Source organism: Malurus melanocephalus, unplaced genomic scaffold (assembly GCF_030028575.1).
Source record: "Malurus melanocephalus ecotype Western Australia unplaced genomic scaffold, MMel_1.1 scaffold_48, whole genome shotgun sequence".
In the NCBI taxonomy this organism is placed as follows: Eukaryota; Metazoa; Chordata; class Aves; order Passeriformes; family Maluridae; genus Malurus; species Malurus melanocephalus.
In genome coordinates this window covers 681,983-703,577 of record NW_026623280.1, presented here as the reverse complement: position 1 = coordinate 703,577, position 21,595 = coordinate 681,983, and the positions used below count along the sequence as shown (strand labels likewise).

Genomic DNA, 21,595 nt, shown 5'->3' with positions numbered 1-21,595 from the left:
ATGGAGTTCTTAAAATATTATTTGACCTAAGGCCAAGAAAAATTTCCAGTGCTATCGCATCTGTTGCCCCAAATTTTAATATTTACTTTTCAAGCATTTCAGAAAGTTTCTTAAAGCTTCACTTCTTATCTTATTAACTTTAAGCAGCAGAGTAGCAACCAAAGCAAACACAGGCAGCAACTCTGAAGTGAGTTTTTGTATCTTCTCCAGCCTGAATTCACCCTTAACTGATTCAGAGGCAACCACAATTGTATAGACTACAGTCCAGACGAGCCTCAGAGCTGCACTATGGCACTACTTYAAAGCCCTGCCTTCTTCATGTCAGTCTGGGCTTGGATCCTGCCCCACACTTCTGTACATTTGTGTCAGAAGTTCTGACTTTGTCACGTTGTCACTTCATTCAATCCTGTAGGTTTTTATGTAACACTATATATTTGCTGCTCCCATGTCAACTTTAACTGTCAAAAAGCCTGGGCTGTTTTCTCACTTGGCTTAAGGAATAAGGGTTGCACAATTCCTTTCTCCTTGCCCTATCCCACAAAAKAAGCTTATTGACCAGGGTAGCTGGGGACACTGTGGCACGGGGGGGAAGAAGATGCTTCAAGCATACAAAACAAAACAGAACAGAACAGATAACCTCCACCACCTACAGAGTAACTTGTCAGCTGATGAGGAACATCAGTGCTGAAGTGGCTGTGCTGAAAACAAGCTTCCACTGAAAGACCACKCAGTGAAGATCAATATTGTTTTCCCAAAGCTATTAATCTTTTTTTTCTTTATATAAAAAAAAATAGATCATGCATAAGCTCTTAATTTTTCTGTCACAAAAGGGGTAAGTAATTAAATATCCATATATTCCTAACGCAGAGATTCCTGACTGTCCAACTCAAACCAGTTTCTGTTCTAGCTGGCCTGACATCAGTCTGTGTCCTCATGAGCTGCTGCACTGCCCTGAGCCTCTGTTCTTTATGGGCCCTGCCAAAGCCTGTGCATGCAGCACTGCAACCCCTTTTCAGCTGAGCTGTCAATATGAATCACAGGAGATTCAGTCTGGCAAAAGCCAGATGCCTGAAGCACCTGAGTTCTGACTGCCAAGAGGCACCCCAGGAACTGAAAAGGCAGGACAGAAACACCACATTTGGAATTTCAGAGTTCTTTCTGCCTAAATCAAGTGTTGTTATTCTTTTCAACTTTTATTTTGGGATTGTTTATTCCCTAAAATATTTCAACTTCATGCAGTGGCTAAGCAYAAGCAATCAGTACCAAAAACATTAAAATTTTAGTATTTATGAGGAGAGACTAGAGTCATGATGTGCTTTCTCATATGGGGTAGTTTGCATGATTACCAGCAGTTCAAACTTCTAGTTAAATCTGTGTTCTAGCTTGGCCACAGGTTAAGAGATAGGCGCCATTTCAAACCCAGAATTTTCTGAACCGTTCTAGATTTAATCCCCACCCCCAAAAAAATCCCACCTACGGATATTTAATCAGGATAACACAGCACTGGTATACAGTTCTAACAGGTTACACTAAAATATTTAATTGAAATCAAAAATATAAAAACATTTAACTGAAAAACACTTACAGGCTCTGTTAAAGTTGTATCTTTTTCCAGGAACTGTACAACACAATAGGCGAGCTAGAATGTAAGTCATATGGGTATTTAGTTTCAGCAGACACTGTTTAGACATTGCAGCATTACTAAGTATCACAACTTATGATACTGGAAGCACTTCAGCTCATGGTGGGGAACCCAACCCAAGACACCCCTACACAGCCATTTCATATTAGTCCAAACTAAACAAAACAGCAATTAAAGCAGCAAGATATAMAGGCCTGCTCTATCTTAAACAAACTTCCTGCATACCAAAAATCATCTTTTCTTTTCAACCYAGAAAATTATTTTTAAGCTTGGCAGATATTTCTCTAACTCAGATCCCATATCCAGACAGATTTTYCTTAACATCAACTTCTGTATTAACATTACAAAGCTATCAATTTCAAACATCTATGYTGGGGTAAAAAAGGCCTTCCGTCCAGTAAAAAAACAAGTTTTAACACAGGTTTGACTGAGCACACATTGCACATTGCTCAGGTACCAGACATCTACAGCACACAACATTCAGTGGTAAGATTACAAGTGAAAGAAATTTAGTATATTCCAAGGCTAGAAGAGATTGAGCAGCTGTTGTCCAGCTGAGTGGAGTCCCAGTGCAGCAATGGCCAACAAGTGCCTGTGGAAAGGTGGAAGAAGTGGGGAAGCATAATGTGATCAAGTCACCCTCACTGCTCTCCCAGCCTCTAGGAGTTTCTGTGCAGGGGCCTGCTCAGACCAAGGTGTGATATTTCATGTTGTACAATTATTTAATAGTTTAGTTATTTAGCATATAGGCGAGTGCAGAAACCCTACCATAATCATATTACTGAAYTCATTACAATCCTAGATTCCATTAAGACTGATTTTAAAAAGGCACAGTATTTCACAGTACAAAGCAAAGACAAAAATTATGTAAATTATGTAATTRCATTTCAATATTCAGGATACTTGAATTCAAGCATTCCCTTTCCTTACCTTTTTTTTAATCTGTTATGCCAAAGCAGATAATTATAATTCTGYAATTGCAACAGGTCTAATTTATTTCTTTTGCTCTTAGGCTACCGATAAATTGGTATAGATTCAAAAAATAATAAATGTCACACATGAATCTCACAAAATCCCATTATATGTATATATACAGTACAGTACAGTAATGCTTTATTGTTCAAAGACAAAAGCCTCAAGCTTAATTCATCTTTAAGGCTTTAACTTTTAAGGGTAGGCTATACTTAGCAACAAAGCAACCAGACCACTTGAGATTGCAATGCAGATTTAACACTGACTCACACCTTGGGATAAAATGAAACCAGGAACACACAGTGGTGTGTGTGCACCTGGCACTTGTGTTTTATAAGGGACAGAGGAGTGGTCTGGTCAGCAGGACAAATGCTACTTTCAGATACACTGAATTAATAGAGCCCTTTCAGTAGGAGCTGGATTAAATGTATCCCAGAAAAAAAGGGGAGCTTGCTGTACTGATCTGTCAGTGAGAACACCTTTGGGAGGTGACTGGGCCTTTCCATTTCACTGACTCATTCCACGGAGCAGCAAGGCAAYAAACCACAAAGACAAGTGAATTGATTAATTTAAAACTTCATATGAGAATTAGGAATTAACTGAGCTCCTCACTTGATCCTGTTCGTAGGCTACACAGTCATAATGATTTCACTTTAATTAGAAACCCATTTTTTTGTATCTTTAGTCTGTAAGGAGCTGTATTATTAAACTAAGTTACAAAGCAAGTTTTAATTAGGCACAGCAGAATTATTTCCAAGTTTGCATCAACTACATTCAATACTTGAAGTGCCATATGTCTGGAAAGGATACAGATTATTGCTCCARTGAAATGCTGAATGTCTGTGGCAAGCATAAGAATCAAAGTCAGCTGAAGAACTGCAGCATTCTGACAGCATGTCATGGATCTACATAATTTCTGGCTGATCCAGAGAGCTACTATGCATTTCTGCCATTTATAAATGGCAACAACATTCTCCCCTCAACCCCATGCATGGCACAGCTTTAGAAAGAAAGAAACACTTCTGAAAGAGATACCTGGCCATGCCCAAGGTTCCTTTAAACACAGCATTTAAGTTACATAAAGGAAGTGACAACAGTACAAGGTCCTGGGATTAAATAAAGCCTAAAGTGTGACAAGACTACAAACAAAGCCACTTTCCTACTTCAGATGGTATGTCTTTGACTCACTGGTGCATTCTTTCACTTGTAATATATACCAAATATTATCTCAAAATTAACRTTTAGATATAAGATCTGGAAGATTTTTTTTAAAGTGACTAAATTTGCAGATATTTTGGAATATTGATATTGTTACACGTAGTGCTTTAAATTTCATTAGTTTCAAATGTAAATACAAAAAAAACCCCACCACTCTTAAAAATAGGCAAAAGCTTACCTGTGCATGAAACAAAGCTAATCCCTTTGCAGTATGCATGGGAATCAGAACTTTCATAAGGAACTGTTTGTGTTCTGCTTTCAGTGGCAGTGCAAAACCATTGATAATACTGAAAACATGAATAAGCAGGATTTATTTTTATTAAAAAATRTATCTTTTTCCTAGCAAGTCAAGAATTTCTGTAAGTTCAAGTGAAACTCCATTTCTGATTCAGTTTTTAAACCTGACTATTTTGAAGCCATAAAATAGCTTTACATGTGCACAACCTTTAAAATGCTGGTATCAGAGTTTAGACTCTCTGGTAGAAAAACCAGAGAACCACAGTGGAAGCCAAATAATATTCATTACATGAGCTTAAGTAYTTTTGTCAYTGTCTYCATTAAATAAAATCCTCTACAGTAWGTATAGYTGTCTAATTTTAAAGCTCAGACAAATGTAACAGGAAGCTGATCMATTTTGCCCACAATCACCAGCAACTTACAGAGAAAAMARGAATTGATTACACAATTTTAACAGYGCAGTTTGAACATTTGTTTTGAGATTGTTGAACAAACTTTCCYTTTAAAAATAGTTAAGAAGTTGTCTCATTGATYCAATCATCTTAWATGTAAGAGTTAACGAGCTATAGARCTGACAAAAGTCATTCAGGAAAACGTTAGTTTCTTCTGCCCCACACATTTTAGGCAAATCTGAGAAAATGGCACCCCTTTCACTTGATTTTTCACGAAAACTTGTTGCACAATAGCTTCACCATATTTGTATTTTCAGTTAGACCAGTAATATTGAAACTACTTTCTATTGTAAAATCTGTGACAGTTTTGAAAAGGCAGTAAAAAAACTATCAGAAAAAACCTTCTAAGTAAAATTAAGTTAGTGAAATAACAAAGGTAACTAAAAAACCCTAGCACTTAAAAGGCTTTCCTGAATAGAGTGGAAGCAAAACCAGCCTGCTAAGGATTAAAGCATTTCATTCAGCATGAGGGCAAAAGTTAACATTCATTTTCTGAATCAAAGAACAACTCATCTATCAGGTAAAAGATAAGCAAGAGTAGATAGTTCTGACAAACAAGGACCCTTGAGAAACATTTTGCCAGTCATCTTTAAAACTTGCACTGAGAAAAGAATAATTTATTCTGTGTCCTAATTTAATATTCATGTGSTAACCCAGACAGTATTAGATTATCAGTGACTGCACTTCATCACTCGTAATAACTCTCTTCCCCCTCTCCATTCCCAAAGCAGAAAAGCTGAAGCAAACATTCACAACATTTTATATATTTTTCTGTATCAGATCAAACTTACCTTCCTAATATCTCAAGRAGTTCAGCAACACCATTGAAATGCTCTGTTTCATATATAAACCTGTTAACAGAAAAAGACAATTGTCAAAAATTGACAGAGGATCAGAGATTCCAAAGAAAAAACCTTTACTAAGCTTCATATATTTGAAAGCCAGATCACAGACCAACCCAAACTGATTTATTTCAAGGATAAATCACTGCAGACCCAGACCATGAAGATGAAATATTCCTTAACCTAGTCACACACACAGAGCATACCTGAGGAAAATGTTGTTTATCTGTTTCCTGATGAATGCTCTTAAACCAAGAAATTTTCCATAAATTCTATGAAGAACAGTCTTTAGGAAATCACGTTCTCGTGGGTCTTCACTGTCAAAGAGCTCCAACAACTTCAAAAATTAAATTGAAAAATATTACTTTTCAAAAACTTAAGATTTTGGTTTGTTAATACCCAATTTGAATTCTATCTTTAATTTACAAGTTTACACTATAAAAAAMCAGAAACAGTTTAACTGTACTTTTTTTTATGTTGACAGTGTATTTTTAAAATTACATTTTAATACAATTTTAAAGCTCATTTTTTTTAAACAGACTCATCAACTTCATTTCTTTCCAGAGCCAGCATACAACAAACACCAAAGTCATTCCAGTAACTATTACACTATTAAAATAAAAATTAAGTTGCAAAAATGAGATTATCAAACTGTAGGTAAGTGGTTTACACTTATTCTTTAGAAATCAGAATGAATAAAATCTGTATCCTATATATACAATCCCTTAATTAAAATCCTTCATTGCTTATCGCAAAAAGGTACTTGTGTCTTCATGGCTAAGCAAGAGCATTCCTATAYAAGAAATCTTACAATTAAGGAGGGAGTCACAGAATAGGCACAATATATGTAATTATTAACCCATTCCCTATTAATACAGACTAAATGCTGCAATAAGCTAACAGAACTTTCCATATACTTTTTTTCTTGTAGAAAGTTTTCCAAGGAGACACAAAGACCATGCTCATCAAAGACATAAAAAACATTCTAATCACATTATAGAACATAATTTTGGATTTTTTTTTAACCCTGCATGTCTAAGCAACAGCATATTCAGAAATGTTAGCTGCCTTGAGCAAGTTAGTAACAGCTCAAGCAGTCACCTGAGTCTCCTGCTCAGGTCTGAGCTTAGGTATGTCTGTACCAAGCAGCACAAGGGACTGGAAACAGCTGCTCAGGAACTTGGTTCGGGTTCATTTCAATTTTATATTTAGCAGGAATTTCTCAGGGTCACTACTCCACGTTTTTTCCCATATATAGCTAGCTGTTGGTTGCATTGTCTTTATCTTGTACTCTAGAGAAAGATCAAGTGAAATGTCAGGAACAAACTCKGCAATGCTGCTCTTAAGGACCACAGGTCAATTTGTAAACTGGATACCCACAGCCAATAGTTCACCAGCAGCTTTAGGCTTAAATTTTTTGTGTAAGTTGAATACAACTCAGAAGAAGGCAACACTTACAAAGAAGAACRGTAGAACCAAGTAAGTGGAAATTAAATGCAGTCACTGAAGGAGGGAGGGAAAGCACCCATCTTGTGGTTTTACTTTTCATTGCTGTATTGTGATGGCCTGCCAGCACTCACTCTTCAGATACTGAGCAAACAAGTATTTTGACAAACAAGTATTTCGACATGGTGAAAAAAATCCCCACTGAATTCACCTTGAACCAAAACTTGTGATGGCATTCTACACCATAATTCCCTGTGAAGTTACATTTAATATGAAATCTCACTTCATTTTTTTTGGTTCATAGTTGCTTTGCATGCTAAAGCATGGCCTTCCTATGTTATTTTTTACTTAATTTTCCTTCTGTGGTTAATATACAATAATAAGAGAATTACACTATCTAGACAAAAGTTACAAGGTGTTGAAACACATTTCATGTACAATAAGTACATGAACTTTTTACAAAAAAGAGTTTACTGTAAGTCTTCCCATGATAAAACTATAAAAACCCAGACATAAAAGGACTACAAAAATATAATTAGCACATTGTGGATTTGACTGGAATTAAGTTACRTATCACGAAAAACACAAGTTGTATTCACAAATATCTGTCATTGCAAAGCACTGAGGTTGATATCTGAAAACAAAGCGTTCCTGAAGTTACTAATTACATATAGCCCCTGTGGTATGATGTGCTGTTTATTTAGTGTTTGGCAGAAACCACTGCTGGAACAACTGAAATTTACCCTGTGTCAACATAAAAGCTTTATCAGTCCATCTGATAAACCAAGCTTGAGAGGTGATCTTTAAATCCCACTTTCAAACTCCCCTCTTACCTGCTGTACGAATCTCTGGTCAATGTATCGCTTCGCAATGCTGGGCTGGAAATCTGGGCTCTCCAAGAACCTCAGGAAAAACTCATACACCAACTACAAACATGGAAATGAAAATCCTGAAGTTAGTAAGTACACCAYAACACAGATCTCAGCCCTGTCACCACCACCAAAGACAGTGGGACTATTCGCATGCTTAAAAACTACAAAAGGGAACCAAAGCCTAACACATCATGGCTTAGCCACAGCCTCTACTGGAATCTAGTGAAAGAATTACAGTAAGTACCCAGAACACTCTGATTCCCTGAAGAGTCCAAGTTTAATAAATAATCTACTGAAAATATCACTAGGGGACAAAAACCAAGTTCTATATGTTACATTCCTGCCACATTAAGAATTATGTAGAAATAATTTACCAAAAATTTAGTATCTCTGAGAGTAAAATTAAATGTTCTAACACGACATAATTCCTTAAAGAGACAAAGAAAAATCTACTAAGTGTTCCTGAAATTAAGTTTTGACTGCAAACTCTGAAAATGAAAATTCATATTAAAACACCTGAATGAATTCACAGAAACTGAAAGAGTATGGATTAAAATTAGGCTTCCATATCCTGGAAATTCAATTGTAATATCCATTATGGCTTGTAGCATATTATTTCTACTTAGTTCAAGTTCCCATATGCAACAATCCCACAATGCCCACAGATAAACATGACAGGGGATAAAGCTACCAAGGGCCTGGGGTGGCAGAGAGTGGCATGAAGAGGCCAGAGCACAAGTACCATATTTTGGGGTTCATCCATGACCAAGACACAAAACACTGTACTGCTGTAACAATACCAGAATAGTGAAATACATAGAAGGCATCTAAGACAGRATTGAGAGGAAAGATGCCTTATGTTTAGAATACATTCAGAGCTGTTTGTATTCTCAAATGCCTATTTCATAACTCCATATAATTAAACAACTGATTAGTAATAACACTAAAATGCAATTTAGGTACATAATGCCATCACTGACTGGGCTTCTAAATAAAACCCACACAGAGCTGTGCTCATACTCACAGGCATGAATTTCAACTATTACCACTCTGAGTACTTAACTAAATTGAGAGCCAACACCTGAGTAATTCATAATTATAATTAGGCATCTCACTTGAGAGAAATGCATGACAGTAAGTACTTCTATGTAGAACATCTGAAATGACAGTTAYTCATGTGTAGCCTCAAGGAGGGTGYGCTCTATCTGCAAAGCAGAAGCTCAGAAACACAAGTTACCTTTCGCTTTCTCCCCCTCTGACAGACTGTAACAAGAGCTTTTCATATCAGCATTTGACATGGAATAACCGAATTGTTAGGGGTGGAAGGCTGAAAATCACCTAGCCAAGGCAGGGTCACCTAAAGCAGGCAAYAGAGGAACAGGTGGGTTTGAAGGTCCCTGGAGAGAGAGACTCCATGACCTTTCTGAGCAACCTCTTCAGTGCTCTGCCACCCTCAATGTAAAGAAGTTCTTCCTCTTCTTGTGTTTCAGTGTAAACTGAACTCCTCATCCTGTCTCTGGGCATGACTGAGGAGAGCCTGGCACCATCCTCTTGGCAYCCTAACAGACCRCCCAATACTAGAATTTTAAATGTTACCATACTTCATCCTCTGTCTTATAAAGAGCTCATCCATGGCTGTTTAATATCTTCATTAATGACAGACAGTGGAACTGAGAGCGACCTCAGCAAGTTTGCAGATGACACCAAGTTGAGAAGGTGCTTTGAGCAACAATCTCATGTAAGGTGTCTCTTCTCACTGCAGGGGGCTTGGAGTAAGGTGATTTTTAAACGTCCTTTCCAACCCAAAACATTCTATTCTACTCATCTTTTTCAAATTAGYAACTAGATAAACATGTACAGAAATGGGCAACATATGACCAGAAGGAGGTTATGCAGCACAGCTTCACAGGGATTTAATTCTGGAAATTTAATTTAATTCAAGATTTCTGTAATAAATTCCTATATGAAATATTTCTGTCAGTGACAACAACAAAGAACWGCCATGTGTGATACTGCTTAGACAATGCCACAATATTGGAACCTACCACCATGGGGGAAAATAGAAAAAAAGTTTATGTCATGTTACCAWCAAGAAAGGACAAGTTGACCCTGAAGCCCTAGAAGAATAAATACAGGATGAAACCCAAGGATTGCAAAGTCACACTTGGAGTTCCAAGAAAAAGCACTGGTAAGCAACTGCAAGCCCTTAAGCTGATAAAGGGTTAACCACAGGATGACTAAGATCCATCCTCACAATAAAGCCATGAAATCCAAGGATATTCCAGGAAGATACTGACAGCATGGAGAGATGCACAGCATGCACCTGCTCGAGGGAATTTATTAAAACCTGAAAGGATACTGAGAAAAAGCCACAAGAATTGTCATGGGATAAAACACTTTTTAAGAGTGAACACTAAATTGACATTGGTTTTCCTAAAGGACAGGGGAGGAAGGATAATTGTGGCTTCTTTCCATAAACAGATACAGCAACTGCAACAGACATCAARCAGAGGTAAGTGAAAARCACAGTGCTGCAACATCTTGCTACAAGCTGCCAAGATTAAATTCAGGATATCAGCTGGGTATCAAATAACTTTGGAAATCCTTGTGACCCTTGGGAAATAGGTGAAAGCCTCTTTACTCAGGTCATTTCAGGAAGCAAGTTACAGCAGCCATTTCTGGATAAGTGAGCCTCTCACTTCTCCTGTATGCTCATGTTTGCAAGCGTAAAAGCATAACAACTACCAAATTGGGGGCACTAGAACAGATTCTGGCCACAACAGAGCCTACGTAAAGACCACAGGCATGCTTAACTTTCTTGACTTTAACAGCAGTATTACTACTGGRAATACTAAATCAGGGGAGAGATGATGGATTTAGTAGTTTTTGTTCTCAAAACTGGTCTGCTTAGATCACAGAGCTATGAAATACAACTCCTAATGCTTTGATGATTCAATCTTGCAGGGACCCCTAGAATATTATTGCTTTAAACTACCAATTGCACCAATTCTGCAACTCCCTAAGCTTCAAAATACACAGTRGCTTTAAATGCCAACCTGTTCAACCCAGTTTGGCTGTGTAAAAACTACCTTCAGCATTGCTTTAAAGCAACATCTTTCAAGTTGCACTCATTTTACTGAAGGTCTGAAGTCTTTTGTTGTGACTACACACACATTGGTTACTTAGTAAGCAATTATGTCAACAGATTCAAGCAGAGAAAGGTAGAGATTCAGATTATTTTCTTTTCTCTCCCAGAAAACTGCCTACCCGGCTGCCAGATCACGATAAAATTCTGAATTTATTTGTAATTGATCAGTCAAAAATCACAGACAGCAAAACATCCACACACCTTCCCTCCTTAACCAGTCCTTTAGACTACACCAAAAATAATAGCACATTTTGCAGCAGAGGAGAATGGTTGTGCACAGCCCTTCTTCCACACACAAAATCTGACATTTCCAGCAGCTTTGTGCTCCTGAAGGGCAATTAGCAAATTATCCAACTCAGTCTTCTGTTGTCCAGTAGCACATTCACTGTAAAAGGACGGAGTGGAAAATACTGTGTGCTGCAAGGAGCAATCTATTCCAAGGACAGGATTAACAACACACGGAGGAAGGGGAAACCCACAATCAGTGGCCAGACAGAGCCTGGCAAAAACTCTGTTAGAAAAAAGCAATTAAAAAATCTGAAAGTAAAGTTTCAAATAACCACAGGCTACAAACCTCTTTCAATTCTTTTTGGGCAAGCCTAAGACACAAGTGAACTCATCACAAAATCCACAGGTCTTTTTCTATGAACAAGACTAGAGTTTAATTATGACCTAAAGTGAACTGAGCAAATACTTACAAATTTTACCTGTGAGACACAGCAGTATTTAGAAGTCAAATGGTGCTGCTACTGACCACAACAGATATTGCTCAGACCTTGCACCCTCCTACCCTACAAAATCAAGCTTCTCATCTAGTTCAGTTATAACCATTTCACCTATGAATTAGAATCAGCCATATGTAAGAATGTAACTATCACAGCCCTTTACCTTATTTTTTGTTACTTTTTGTGGTAACTTAATTCTTGTTTGGTTTAAGTCTCAAATACTATGCTGAAGATGTACTTTTTATAATATTAGAGGCCCAGTTTTTAAATAAGAGTATTTGTTGATGGATTAGAACAGTAAGATTATAGGGGCAGAGTTTCAGTTCTTGAGAGGGGAGAGAAAATGGTATGCAGATGTGCTGCAGCTTTTAATCTTCTACCCACACTTGGAGTTGCTACTTCACTTTCCYTTAACAGATACTACTTACAGAAATTTAGCAATGAACTACCTGAGATATGTGCCTGGACAATTACAACTCCTAAGAGTTAACTGAAAATAAAATAAAATTCAGCAGCATTTCAAGTYAATCACGTGAGCGATACAGCAGCACTATAAAAATCACGAGATTGGCACAGAAGTGCAACAATGGAATAACCAGCCAACTGTTACCAAACAACGCTGATATTGTAAAGTTTTTTGCATGGAAGGAGCGAAAAGGATGGGAAGAAAGAGGGATTTCTATTTGCTCAAAAGACAAATAAAGGCTATTACTCAATTTCGTGTTATTATCACAAGAAACTGAACTGTTAATATTAACTTATATTTTATCGAAACCACAGTAAAGAGTTGCTCAGTTGCAGAAAACAAACCTCTTAGGTAAAGAACAAAATTACCGAAGAAATCCACAATTTTAAGACATACATACACCACAATTCAACAGTGTAATCCCTCTGTTTAAAAAATAGTATTTAAGCCATTTAGAAGAGTTGCATTCAACCATATTTATACATGCTTTAAAAAGCACCACTTTTTTTCCCTCTCAAGTATGAAAACTCAATTACATTATAAAAGCAATTTTTATGTTCTTAACAAGAGCACAAAATGACAAAATGACATATAAAGTATGCACATTTCTTGCCTTACAAAAAGGCTTGAAAGTAAAGGAATCACATACCTGTATGTGGGGCCATGAGGCTTCAAGAGTTGGTTCATCTTCTTCTGGATCAAAATCTGGGTTATCACTAGGTGGAAGTGTTCTAAAAATATTAGAACTAATCTGCAAGTAAAAAAAAAATTAACTGTATCACTGTTTATGCTTCCACAGGTCACATGCAGTAAGGTACTGCATTTATTGTAAAATCAAATGAAACAAAACCTTCTAAAAATGTCCCAATAAATCACTTCCTATTTTCTTTCAAAACCACAAAATACAAACAGCCAGAAGTCTGAAACAGGTCAGTGAAAACAAGAAGTAACTTTTGTCTCAACTGCTTTACAAGCTTGTAGCTATATATGGTCATATTCAGAAAATTTCCCTGAAACTATGACAGGTAAAAAAAATTCTGCTTCTTTATACAAAAAAACAATTTTTAACTATGTGTCACCAAGACCTGTTTTTACATAAGACCAAAAAAAATATAACTAACCAATTATGATTTAAAGAGAAATCTCTCCACATGTAGGGCAGACAATCCCAAAACCATCTTATTCTTCACTTTACCCCATTTCAAGATATTTCTGTTTGATGTTTCAAGGTTATGGAAAGTTAGAAACACGKAACCATTCWAACTTTTCCATTTCACATAGTAGCTATTTTTTCTTAAAGTTACTCTAAGTTACTTTTAGTGTGATACAGTCACATCAAATCAATTTCAAAAGGACAAATTTAAAAAGGTTTCTTCAGGGATTTTTGAAGTATATTAAAATCTGGATAGAAGACCATTCAGATGTCAAAGGAAAAATGTCATCTCTTGCACCAGCTATAACATACTGGATTTAAATCTATAATACGAACAAAAGAGAACATGAAGTTCATTTTGTTTCTGCACTTTCTACCATTCTTTCAGAAACAAGTTTAACCCAACTTTTCCAATCACCTTTCMAACTCTTTTAGTCTTTTTGATCAAATCTGTTTCAAGTAGCTGCTTATCACCCGAGCCTACTAAACCCAGAAGAAACTGTTTAACAGTATGCAGACAATCCTCCTGCACATATTCCACRGAGTCTCCAAAGTGTGTGAAGAATCTTGCAAAAGGACTTTAGAAAGATCATGAAGTCACCCAGCTGGCTCTGTATAGAAAAATCAGCTGCATCGTTAAACAAGATACACAGCTATTGCATAAAATGACTTTTCATTTCCTTCTGTGCCCTTCATTCTGTGTCCTGTCACTGTGTTGGGACACAGCAAAGCTGGTTCTGCTGTCCTGGACTGGAAGGGCAATGATATTCTGTGTGGATGGGCACTACAGCTGTCTCCGAGCTTAATGCACAGGAAAAACAACAAAAAACAAAACAAAACTCCAAACCAAACAAAACCACCCAAACAAACAAGCAAAAAAAAAAGAAAGGCCATGAAAAACAGTACAGTTGTCCTTTAATGTTGTAAACACAAAGGACTGGGGATTCCAAAGCACAAGAACAAAAGGCTGGGTGGGAGAGGAGGGAGAAATAGGAGTCAGAACATTAATTTTATTAAAGCCCAAAAACCAATATTACAATCCTGGCTCTSTTATTTGTCTACTCTTAGTAGGCATTCAACAAAAACCTCCAGCATACGAATCAATCTCTACAGAGAATGCTCCACCTCTGCTTGCAAGTGTTTTAGTAAACATCTTTGGAAATGCTTATTTTTCTCCCTAGATGCATCTTGCTGAACTGAGCCGGTCAAACCTTTAGCACAGAACCTCATAATACTGGATAAGTTTCATATCCGAAACAGGGATACTAAACACACTTCTGTAGCAGAAACAATTAGCAAGTCTCTCATACAATGGGAAAACCAATTGTATGATTTTCAGAGTATTCAGTACTTCCACTACCAATCTCCTGAGAATATATGAACCTTAGAATAAACSTTGCACCCTTTTTATGTACTAGCCTGTCTCCCTAAAAAAACAGTTAACCTACTGATTTATTCTTACATAATAGTGTAAAAGTATTATGTTTGCAATACATTTACAAACTTTTCTCTATATCCTCTCATATTATTTAAAACATTCTTTCATAAGTTGTGTCTTACCCAAAATTGTTATTTCAGAAATACAAATYGTAAAATATTTTTAAAGCTGGGTAGATTTCCAGATAAATCCAGTGTCAGCCTTCTAAATTAAATCAGAAAGTTTTMCAAAATGACATCAGAAAATGTGCCAGTTAATGTACTGGCATACAATTATATTTTATTAAAACAAAATAGAAAAAAAAAATCACTTATTGTCCACTTCTCAAGGAGCTAAACATTTCAAAGATACTAGGTTCAATTCCAATTTCTGAGTGTGCAAATTAAGGATTCCTGATTTCTTTAAAATTCTGAATTCACAACTCATACAACCTGTTAGGACAATCTCATTACACTGAATTTTTATACACTGCTGGGGAACCAGGAGAGGTTTATAAGCACAAGGAGACAGAGGAGTTACATGTACTGAAGAGACATTTCTGTTATGCTCCCCAAAACTGAAAAAAGGATGAGCTTTCTAACTAAGTTTTAAAACTTAAAATGTTCACAATGCCAAACCCTAATTTGCTATTAGATTTAGACGACTTTTRAGTGAGAATTTCCAAACAGAGATCACTTAGAACAGAGGTGAGCTGACTGCTGTGCTACACCTTCAGAACTATTTGTACACAAAAATCATCAGCTGAAAGAAAACCAGGTTGCCCAGGGCACCAAAAAGATGACCTACAGCATGTCCTGCACATCTGTTTAAACAAAGACTTTTTAAAATTATGTTATTTCATCCTCAGTGGCTTGAAATGACACTGGTATCATTTCGAGCTCCCCACATCAGGATCAGAGCAGAGCTATAAAAAGGAGCCATTACTGCAGTGCTGGCCCAGCAGCTGTCTTGGCAACAGAGGCCAGTGAAGGAAAGGAACAACAGAGTCCTCCTCACCTGCACAGACCTTGCCTCTGCACTGCTCAGCAAAACATTTTACTTCCCTTCCTGCTGCCTCTATGGGGTTGTTGACTTAGCCTCCCCACAGCTCAGGTGACTCCAAGGAAACCTGTTTGCAACCTGAGGCTGTTTCCTCTGCAAGCCAGAGCAAAGGTGCCCCAGGCCAAGGGAAAGACAAGGCGCTTCGGAAAGAAATTCTCTGCTCCTGCCACTCACGCCACGTTGGCTTCTTTCTGGGATTTTTTGACTCTGCCTGTCCTCTACTACCAGCCAGATGATAGCTGGATTTCATTAAAGCCATTTCTGTTTCTTCATCCCAAAAACATCATCCTTCAAACTCTGCAGTAAAACTCAAACTTTTTTCTTTTAATGTAGGAACACTGAAGAGCCTAAAAACTTAAAACCTAAACAAAACAAAAGTGAAACAGTAACTCTTCAATCTTATACAAGTTTTGTTACCAAGAAAGGTCACAGGCCTGACACAGGTGTTATTTGGAGGCAGAGACAGACCCATGCAGAYTTTTTTCTGAAAGCTGGTACTTCGTCCTAATTCACAGCAAAGGSCTTTTCTGCTGCCAGTTGCCAGGGAGATTAGAAATACTATTCAAGCTTGGAGGGATCTTTTGTCTCAAGCTCTCAAAAAGCTCTCACTGAGCATTTAAAGCTCTCACTGAGCTTCTTCATTTTCTGTCATTTTAGGGGAGAAAAGRAGATGGAAATTTGTTATGGAAGGAAAAACAAGCATCCACAGAATCCAATCATTTGCACAACAACAAAAACTTCAAAAGAACAGCTCAACAYAACCTTATCTCCAAGAAAAGAAAACAACTCCAATATAAAAGAAAACCTCCCTTCAACAAGTACGATGGGCTAGTTAGTATATTCTTTCTCCTAACAAGAGGCTATAGAGGGCACACAGAATAAGAAAATACTGCAAGGATTCAGGCTTGCTGCCAYCAGCAGCAAGAAAAAAAAAGGAGCCTAAGAAGGGGTGAACATACTTTGTCCTTTATTTTCTAAGGTATAAAACATTTAGAATAGAAAATCAGGTCCTTTAAAAAACAAAACTATATAAAAACCCCTGGTGTCCCAGATTTTTTGTAAAACACAACAAGCATCTGCTGAAACAGCTAAAATGGTTAAAAGGGTTTCAATAATCCTAGTCCTTCAGCATAATGGCAGAACTTCCATGCTTATTTATATTAAGGATCTGATCTTCCCTATCAGCTGCCCAGAAAAACCTCCAAACCAAACAACAAACAAAACAAACCTTAAGAAAAAAACAGCTTGTATTGTATGGAGAACTACACAAGTTGCAGGCTGTGTATTTGAACTGCACTGCTTATATTCCTGTGAGCTGTTTTAAAGTCAGCATTTTATCTATGTAAACTTAACCAAAGTTTAGCGAACAATTAACATAAATGCATGGGGACTAAAGCCATTCTTTTTAACATTTCACATTTCTAGTAAAAAAAAATTTCAGATTATTCTCAAGTGTCCTTCAGTTGCAATCCMCGTACAGGCAGAGTACAAGCAGATCAAAAACATTACTTAAGTAGCATTTGAAAATGCATATAAACACCTGGGAAAGTCAGCAGATAACCACAAATATTTTGTTCATTATTCAACAAGCCATTAGTAGAAATTGCACAGGACAAGTCATCCTGTGGTTTATAACTTCAGCAAACCACTCAGGCTACTCTTAGCACAGCTCTCCAGGACCAAAATAACAACAAACAGCCATATAAAGTATTTACAAAATAGAGCTGCTTTCTTATGCTGATAAATCTTTCTGCTGTCACTAGTATCTGCAGCAATCACTACCAGAAAACTTTAGCCTAACACTCCAATGCCACTGGTAAATAAAAAAACCCAGACAGCACTGAAATATTGCCATTTTCTGAAAGAGAACAACTTTAAAGCTTACCCAGACTGCCAAGTGTCTGGAGTGTACCAGTTCTTTCATTTTAATTAACCTAAATGCATCATGTTTCAGCTAATAATTAAAACTTGCAAGTTGTTTGTTTTTACAACCCTTTCTAAGACAAGTTATCATTAACAAATTATATTACATTATATTGTATAAGCAGAATAACCAACCACAATTCTGAGTTAAATGCYATCAGAGTAATAAACTGATTAAGGTATTTTATTAAAACTCAAACTATAACAAGAGCATTCTACTTACCATTTTCACTATGTCAGCATAAGCTGATTCAACAATCACTCCACGATTTGTTGAAACATATTCAACCAGTTCATTCAGTGTTGCTCTCTTGATTTCTTTGCTTTTCAGGTCTGAAACAGAGTCCATGAAGTCAAAGAGCACACAACACTGTTGCAACTTCTGACAAAAAAGATCTTGCTGTTCATTGAAGGTGGCATCTATAAAAGAAAAACAAACAACCCAAAACTTACATCTGTAGAAGCAAACACAGGATTTATAAATCTATTTTGTTGACAAGAATTTGCATAGCTGTGATTTGTTTTTTCATGGGGAATGATGTGCTCTACAGTCAGCAAATTAACAGCAGGTTAAGCAATTTTGTCGAAACTGAAAATACTGTTTAAATATGTCAGAATGCAACACCCGCCATTCACACCTTCTGATATATGAACAAAATAATGGACATTCAGCAGTACATACATTCACCAAAAATGAATTCACTTTATTTGAAATACACASACATTAACAAGTCCCAGCTCACCCTCACCAAAAGTCATATACGGAAGCAGTGCATCATACTAACCTTTCATTCATCCGATTTGTCTCATTCTGCTCCCTAATCCTTTATTATGTAACCTGCTTAAAAGCTGTAAAATCTGCTTTGAAGGAACCTTGTCTTTTTACCCCAATGCAAAATGCTCCACATACTTTTGACATCATGTGATCAATGTTTCTCTTAAGAAAGAATTCCAATATTTCAAAAGCATTAATCCTGAATTTTAATTGGTCTGAGAAATTTATTACAATCTTAGTCATATAAAGACTTTCCAGATTTTTTGGCCTATTAAGACAACATGTTTGGCTGTGACTTAGCATTTTCAGTTTAGCATTTAGTACCTCTGTAATCTGATAAGCAAAATTCCTCCATTAGCATTTCACATTAACGCTAAAAGAGATGGATTACCCAGCACTGTGCTCCTCAAAAATTTAATACATCCTTAATACGTTCCAACACTGTTCCAAAGTTGCAACAAAAAAGGTCATGATTTTAAATTAAAATTTGGTTTAATGTGCCTTTTTTTTTAACTGCTTGTAGGGGTCCAGCYACTGCAGCAATACAGTATCACAGCATCTATCAGCCAGTTGGGATTTCACTTACTCTGATAAAAAAATTGTATTCCCAAGTTTATCTCCAAATAAAGAATGCTCTCCCCTAAAGGATTTTCCAGACTTGTCTATGGCCTGACTACATCCCTTAACATCATTCATTCACTGCAGTTTTGCTGTGAGCATTGTTGTTTCATCACAAAAAAAATTATCCCGACACGAAAAAGGTGACTGCATTGGAACATTGAGTACTGAAAACCTTAAGTCTCACTTTAAAAACTGAACAAAWAACAAAATATTTCATGCTTCTCTTTTATGTTTAAGAATTATTCTAATTAAGCAAACTTCATTCAATTTGTACCCTTAACAGTTCAAAGGCTCTTAAAATGCCTGTTTCTCAAGTTTCTTACCAAAATACCTTTCATTTAGTGGCTGGAACAACAACAGTCAACACTGGATTTAATATTCAGTAGTTAGCTGATAGAATTGTTTCATTTCCATAAGCAAACAGTAACTGCTGAAATGGACTGACACACCTCCACTGTAATCCATACTGCTCGCTCTACCTTGAAAATTCAGGCACCAGAACACTGTATTGTGTTCCCTTTCCCCACCTGACAATTATGATCCTATTAGCTGAGCATAACAACTTCAGGGAGCTTTTGAAGGAGCCAGCAATTACTGCTCCCTCGTGAAGAACGGTTCACACTTTTGAATGTCAATTCTGCAATTTTAACCGTTTTTCTTTTGAATAAAAACCTTTGCAAGATGCTTATTTTGCTCTGAGAGCTACAAAGACATGGATTGTTACACTCTGCAAAATAATGAACATCAGCTGTAAAAACATTTGTAAGTTACATAACATTTCAGCTCAGATCTTCTAATATTCTACAGCGGATTGCAAGAGTAAGTAAGTATCATAGCAACAAAGCAATAACAGTGACATGCTGAGGAGAAAATCCAAAAAGCCTAATTTAAGGAACCGACACAGGGAGGGCAGCTTTTATTGTTGCTAGCCCCAAGCTGATAGCCAGACTAACACAGGAGCTGAGCCTACTCTTATTTTTCCTCATTACAAACTCAACTATACTCCAAATTATAAAGGTCCACAAGCAAGGCACAGCTAATACAGTGTAGTTAGATGATTTTTAAAAGAATATAAAAAATGAAGTATCACTAGGCAAAATCGACCTAGAAGTTTCAAAAACCAGCAGACAGCACCTGAATACATCTAACTGTGGTTCAAACAGACTAAAAACCTAYGGTAAAAGCCAGTAACTGAAATTCATACAAAATAATTAAATCACTTCTTACCCTCCCTAGAATACCAAATAAAYTCCTGCATTAGTCACTTTTAGTTAGACACCAGAGTATCAGCAAATTTCTCCCCTGCCATGCATTAGCAGTCCATTTCATTAGCAACCTGATCTCTCTCAATTGGACATATTTCCTCAAATGAAAAGACTGCCCATTAATCTGTTTTGTTACTATTAAAACATTTAAAGTAAAACCAAAGGAAGTATCATCTTCTCAGCATCCATTCTGTTTTCATACTTATAAGGGGAAACATAATTATTTTATCAACTTACTATTTTAGTCATCTGAAAGAGATCAAAATTATGTGCACCATGGCAAATAATAAGGTAACAAGAAAGCTAATTTGTTGTATCAGCACAACCTGAATCCATGTGCTCAATCCCTSCTTGACACTTGCACATTTGTCCCAGGAATGTTATGAAAGGTACCATGGGAACCACCAAGTGACTGGGGGAAATTTGTTTGTCAGATAGTGTTCTTAACTTTTCAAAGCCTTGCCTTTAACTATCACAGCACAGTGAAAACTAGACAACTTTATACCACCAAAAAATCCTATCACAATAGTTCATTCTATCTTTAGGAATAAAATAAACTGTGCTGCCATAAYTGCATAAACACTGGAGCTTTTAGCTTTAGTAGTTGAACAACCCATAGAATAATTTTCAAACCAGTTTCAATTTAATATTCTACGAAGATTCACATCATACAAGTGGAGTTCAAGATAATTGTTATTCTTCAATACCCTAAATACCATGAAGACCATAGAAGATAAATAAGGTTCAAAGCAGATAGTAGATGCTTCAATGAAATAATCCTGAATCAAGTATAATGATGGGAAATTCTGAAGACAAAAACTTAACATCCAGCACCAAAAGAATTACTGCAAATTATGATCCACTCTAATCAAGACTCTTCCTTGCCTCTGGTCATTTCCATGATAGATAGTCAAGGGTTTGATTAAAATACTTAATTTGATTGTTGCACTCCATAATACTTAAATTCTCCACAGACTATTTATACTGTTTACAAAGCCCCCCTCATTACAGACAGCAGCCACAATATTAAAGGATAAAAAATTAACAAGTGATTTGACTTGGAAGTTTTTTCCTGAGCAGAACTTCAAAACACTGAAACTGCACGATTGTATGTACAGATTTCTCTCTAAATTGAATGCTTCCAGATTTATAAGGTCATCAGTGCAAATCCAAGCATGGAATATTAAGTTAGGAGACTGATCTTTCTAGGGAAGGCCCAAACAAAATACAGAARGGGAAAGAGGAGAACACAAACACCACTGGATCACTAGCCCAGGGACCACAAGGATGTCTTCCTATGGTATCTTTAGCTCTAATGTTTACAGGCCTTCCTCCTGGAAGAAAAAGAAAAATAATTCT

General features: G+C 36.6%; 1 protein-coding gene across 1 annotated transcript in view; it reads right to left on the bottom strand.

The window, feature by feature from the left end:
• The window catches only part of PPP2R5A (protein phosphatase 2 regulatory subunit B'alpha), a 41,961-nt gene that overhangs the window by 6,166 nt on the left and 14,200 nt on the right, over nucleotides 1-21,595 (bottom strand). The window contains exons 3-9 of the mRNA XM_057365101.1: nucleotides 17,799-17,995; nucleotides 12,670-12,771; nucleotides 7,643-7,735; nucleotides 5,570-5,700; nucleotides 5,313-5,372; nucleotides 4,011-4,119; nucleotides 1,586-1,639 (exon numbers count right to left, since the gene is read on the bottom strand). Coding sequence (XP_057221084.1) covers nucleotides 1,586-1,639; nucleotides 4,011-4,119; nucleotides 5,313-5,372; nucleotides 5,570-5,700; nucleotides 7,643-7,735; nucleotides 12,670-12,771; nucleotides 17,799-17,995 — 746 coding nt within the window. The remainder of the gene's footprint in view (nucleotides 1-1,585; nucleotides 1,640-4,010; nucleotides 4,120-5,312; nucleotides 5,373-5,569; nucleotides 5,701-7,642; nucleotides 7,736-12,669; nucleotides 12,772-17,798; nucleotides 17,996-21,595) is intronic.